This window comes from Cyphomyrmex costatus, unplaced genomic scaffold (assembly GCF_001594065.2).
Source record: "Cyphomyrmex costatus isolate MS0001 unplaced genomic scaffold, Ccosl1.0 scaffold303, whole genome shotgun sequence".
Classification (NCBI taxonomy): Eukaryota; Metazoa; Arthropoda; class Insecta; order Hymenoptera; family Formicidae; genus Cyphomyrmex; species Cyphomyrmex costatus.
The window spans coordinates 28,625-34,129 of record NW_017277158.1 but is presented as its reverse complement, the minus strand read 5'-3'; the positions used below and the strand labels follow the sequence as shown (position 1 = coordinate 34,129).

General features: G+C 42.8%; 1 protein-coding gene across 1 annotated transcript in view; it reads right to left on the bottom strand.

The window, feature by feature from the left end:
• LOC108775675 (uncharacterized) overlaps window positions 1–5,250 on the bottom strand; it is a 6,388-nt gene extending 1,138 nt beyond the window's left edge. Inside the window, exons 1-4 of the mRNA XM_018542106.1 lie at window positions 4,330–5,250; window positions 3,806–4,097; window positions 3,588–3,701; window positions 22–2,809 (exon numbers count right to left, since the gene is read on the bottom strand). Of these exons, the coding sequence (XP_018397608.1) occupies window positions 22–2,809; window positions 3,588–3,701; window positions 3,806–4,097; window positions 4,330–5,250 (4,115 nt within the window). The remainder of the gene's footprint in view (window positions 1–21; window positions 2,810–3,587; window positions 3,702–3,805; window positions 4,098–4,329) is intronic.
• Between the last annotated feature and the right edge of the window lie 255 nt (window positions 5,251–5,505).

The following is a 5,505-nucleotide window of genomic DNA, read 5'->3' as shown; positions in this document are numbered from 1 at the left end:
TGAGCAGTCGATTCTGCTAGCATATCTTCATATGGAACTCTAAAGGGAGGTTTGAAGCCCTTGACTGCAGCATCCTTGGCGGCAGAGTCCGCCGCCTCGTTGCCCGGAATTCCAACGTGAGCCGGAATCCAGAAGAAAGTGACGACTTTGCCTTGTTTAGTAGCTTCGAAAAGTGCTTGTTTAATATAATAAATTATATAATTTCGATGGATTTTTCGAGTATTACAGAGTGCTTCCAATGTACTTTTTGAGTCTGAGAATATAACACACTTAGAAATGTCCAAATCCAGAATCGCCAAAACAGCTTGATATATGGCCCACAGCTCAGCGGAAAAGATGGAGGTGCTGGCTGGCAGTTTGTGTCTGATGTCCCCGTTCATGCTGGGGGAGACGACGGCAGCTCCAGTGTAGCCTTCATCACTCTTCGATCCATCCGTGTAGAAAGATGTAGCATTCTGCCTAAGTTGAAAGGATTTGTGATAAAAATCAGCTTTAGTTAGAAGTTTATCATTTTTGTCAGACCCCTGCATGACATCAACATAGCCAAGCTTAAGCGAGAAAACCTCGTATGAATACCAGAAGGCCGGTGGAAAGGTGGTACGATATACTGTTCTTTTTTCGCCTCGAGTGGTAACAAAATACTTGAAGAGCCTGGAATTCTTAATGGCTTCAATTTTACACTTCCTTCTTGTGGCAATAATTTCCATTTCCTCCAGGGAACGATATACAGGGCTACATTTACTAGCCATAGCTTTGTAGATGAACTTGGAGGCAGTCAGGTTTAGCCTAATGCTGAAGGAGTGTTCCTTAGCCTCGGCGAGCATAACATTGATAGGAGTTGAAATGCGATATCCCATAGCCTTCCTGATAATTTTATATTGAAGCCGCTGTAGTTTTACAAATTCCGCCGAGGATGATTTCCACACGAAAAATTGGCACCCATACTCAACAGCACTGCGAAAGGTGGATCTATAAATAGTAAGAAGGAGACCAGGATGGGAACCCCAGACAATACCTGAAAGCGTGCTAATTATGTTAGAGATCTTTCTTCCTTTTTCAATAAGGTACTCTAGGTGCTCCTTACCCTTGAGATTCTGATCGAGAATGACGCCCAAAAAACGATGACTGGGGACTCTAGGAATCACTTTACCGTCCATACTAATATCCAACGAGATCTTAAGATCTCTCTTTCGCGAGAAGGCTATCCATTTAGACTTATGCGGTGAAACTTCCAGATTTCTAAATTTAAGGTAATTATAAATATTGTTAAGAGAGTTTTGGATAGATTCCATGGCAACCGCAGGATCACGATGCGAAGAATAAAGAACAACGTCATCCGCGTATTGTAGCAAATGGGACCCAGGATGCAAATGCTGATTAATATCCTTGAGGTAGATATCGAATAAAAGAGGGCTCAAAGTAGATCCCTGGGGGGTACCCTTGAATGCGCGAAAAGGTCCTTGGATTTCGCCGTCAACCACAAAAGACAAATCTCTACAACTGATTAGATTCTCAATGAATTTCCTGAATAACGCAGGCACTCCGACATCAGCCAGATCCCCCAAAAGAAGAAACGGGTCGACGCTATCGAAGGCCCCCGCTACATCCAAGAATACAGCAATGGTAACGGATTTCTCTAGGAAGCCAGATCTAATCGCCGTAGTCAAAACTGCAAGATTATCGTCACAGGATCTAAATGGTCTAAAACCCGCTTGGGACTGGGGGAGGATAGGTCTAGATTCGACGAACCAAACCAACCTCCGATATAAGACTCTCTCCATGAGTTTACAAACACAGGACATCAATGAGATGGGCCTTACAGACTTACCGTCAGCTTTAGGAATTAACACAACCAGAGAAGACGTCCATGAGTCAGGGAAAACCCCCTGAGAGAAAATCTCATTAAATAGCGATAGAAGATAATCCAAGTGTTGAGCAGGCAGCAAATCCAGCAACTCATAACTAATTTGATCGAGCCCGGGAGCTGATTTTTTCCGAACTGTCAGTATTGCAGAGGATAACTCATCAAAGGTGATAGGATCATCCAGCCATTTGCATACCTCGGGGTTACGCGAGTCATCGGCCTTCATATCAGAAAGTGTTGTAGATCTATCAAAGTAGGCAAAGGGCGGACACAATTTGGAAATAGCATCTGAGGAAGCCTTAATAAGTTCACATTGCGCAGAGGGCGACTTAGTTGAGGAGGCTTTCCTTTTGAAACTTTTTATCAACGCCCAGATCTGACTCGTAGGAGTCTTGGAGTTAAATCCGCCGACAAAAGTCTGCCAGCCTTTGCGCCTTTGCTGAGAAAGAATTTTTAAACACTCCCTACGAGCCCTGCGAAATCCTTGAAGGCTTTCCTCGCTTGGCGTGCGTATCAATCTTCCAATTGCCTCCCTCCTGAGGCCAACCGCCTCAGTGCACAAATTATTCCACCACGGGGGAGGTTTCAGTTTCTCCACTCCCACAGAAGAACGCGGAAGCCTCTTGTTTTCAGGAAAGAACTCCCTGACACACTCGATAAGATTCTTGGTGAAATCTTCATAACATCCCAGGACATTACCCTCAGTTAAGGAGGAAGAATCACAGACACTACTAAATAACTTGTCAAATATCGCCTTTTTAAGCTCCTCATCCTTAAGGGGCAACTTATAATAGAATTTTCTCTGAAGAGCAAGCCCAGCACCGACCGTAGTAACAACTGGAAGATGATCACTGCCCAAAGAGTCACTCTCAATGAATGTATCACAGCTAAGAGCCAGTTGGGGGGACGCCAAAGCCAAATCCAGAACAGAGGTCGACGATGTACCTAGAAAAGTAGGTAACTTACTGTTATTGAGTAGAACCAAATCATGCCTGCACATGATCTGATATATTTTCCTCCCCGAGGAAGACTGTCTTTGAGATCCCCAAGAGGTGTGGTGAGCATTAAAATCACCAACGATTATAAAGTTTTTGTAACACTCCAATTTGCATATTAAATTCTCGAAAAATACGAGGGGGGTAATTTGTCCGGAGTGTCTATAAATATTGACAATAACTATAGGGTCCTTCTTAAAGCAATGGGCCAATATAACAAGATATTCAACAGATGGATGGGATAAATCCTCAAAAACAATTGTTTCAAATCTGATGTTATTACGTATGATAGTACAAATGCCACGATCACCGATCTGTTTAATATCGTTTCTAGCAACAGTGTAACCTTTGATGTTGAGGCTATTGTTTTCTTTAAGAAGGGTTTCCTGGATACATAAAAAGTCATACCTATCGATTAACTCCAGAAGGGAGGGAAGATTGTGCCTTATACCATAACAATTCCATTGAAAAATTTTAAACTGGCCACTACTAAGCTTCATATTATTATTATGGGTTTTATTATATCGACGAGGGTTATGTATAATACTAAGACCGGAATGTCGAATTCTTTGCGGGGATGAAGTTGTAGAAATTAACGTAGGCGTAAGCCCTTTCGAGGGGGGTGAAAGACAATCATTAGGCATAGTCGAGACGTGTAATGGTAAAGAGTCGGATGGATTCAAATAATACTGCGAGTTTGAGAATTTATCTCCGAAAACAGGTCTCACAATCCGAATCGTATGCGCATTCAAAGGCTTCATCGTACAAACTCCTGGGTTTATCTTTTTCAGCCTTTCCAGAACGGAAGAGATTTCCGAGATTCTCTAACAGAGCCATAATATCTTTAAATGCGTTGGTTAAATCGTTATTAAGAAAATGCGTAAAAGTATATTCTTGGCTATGGAAAACAAGCCGGAGAAATCAAAGCCAAAGCCAGATTCCTTACCGTAATCTGCGCCAAGGCGCGGCCTCTGAGGGAGGGAGTCTTTTTGGAAAGCAACACCATTACCAGATGAATAGGGTATTTTGCCATTGATCTCATGGAGGACTTGCTGATGAGCTCCCGCATCATAGCCAGGACCGGCAGAAACAGTTGAACGAGCAGGCCTTTGCTTGGAAAAGTGCGGAAGAACGTGATCCCTGGAAATATTACTGCTATTGTTGATTAGAGTGGGGATGCGAACGAGATCCCAATACCCCTGCATATGTTTGATATGTATCACCAGAATCGATTCCGTCTAAAACAGAGAAATTATTATTGTTTAATTCTGCAAAACCATGATCGTGCTTGCGAGAAATATTGGGAAAATTAGCATCACTTCTAATCAAATGAGCGGGTTGGGAGGAGTGAGGGGTGGAAGATCCACCTTGAATGCGAGATTTAGCATCAGCAATGGATATATTCTCAAGAGCCGCAGTTTTAACAATAGCTTTCTGATTAACAATTAGTGGGCAGACGCTATCATTTGCCCAATGACTTCCTTGGCAATTGATGCACTTTGGAGATTCATCCTTCATATGACACGTATATCCTGAATCGGTGTTGCCAGTAGTATTATGTTTGCCTTCGCCGCAAAATAAACATCTGGGAGAGCTCTTGCAGGTTTTGCTTACGTGTCCTATTCTATAACACGAATGACACATCCTTGGCAGAGGAATGTACGGACGAACAGCGTGCCTGACTTTAAATATAAAAATTTCCTGCGGTAACAGTTGTCCTGCAAACTTAACCCGGAGTGTCCTGGAAGGAAGATATTCAACTTTATTATCACGAACGACTCTGCGATTGAGTCTCTGTATATCGATGATTCTGGCCCTGGAGGATTCAATGTCTTCTTTGATATTATCAATGTCAATCTGTTGTGGAACATCTTGAATTATACCCGTTCTGAGAACTTTATAGGCTGGAATGAATGCTTTCAAATCATTTTGAGGAAAAGCTTGATTCTCAACTAAGCGATTAGCTGCGGAAGCAGATTTGACTTCAATTAAAACTTTACCTCGACCGATTTTTTTAATTTCTAAAATGTCAGGGATTCCAGATTTGACAATTAACCTACTGATAAGAGTAGGATGTATAGCATTGTCCCTATTAATAGGGTAGACATAGACGACAAAAGGCCCGGGGTCTCGGACACTATATCGAGGCGAAATTCTTTGTCCAATGGTAAGATTATGCTGTCTCGCGCTGCCGCCCGTGTTTGTAACACCACTAACCTGAGTTTGAGTGTTCCTAATTGTGCCAATAGCAGTATCAGAAGAAGAGGCACTTGCGCATGCGCTTGGAACACGCTTGGCGGGAGATTCCTCTATGATTCGAGCGGGCTCACCTTCAATAGTATCTCGAATTTGCCGTTTTCTTGCGAGCTTAGGCAATTCGTCGATGTCCATTGGGGATGAACAGGTGCTGCGGATGTTTTGAGCAGATGTTATGATACTCGCATTATCTGAGACGGAGAGATTCTCGTCTGACACAACAACGAAATTAGCATACGCATTATTCGAAGGGGGAAAAGAGGGGGCACAAGTGCTCGATTCTTTATCGGTGGCTTCAATTAAGAGCTTAGAAGAAGCATTAATGACATCAGGGGAATCTGATGGCATAGATGGGGAAGAATTGATTGGAGATGGAGAGTCAGGGATTAA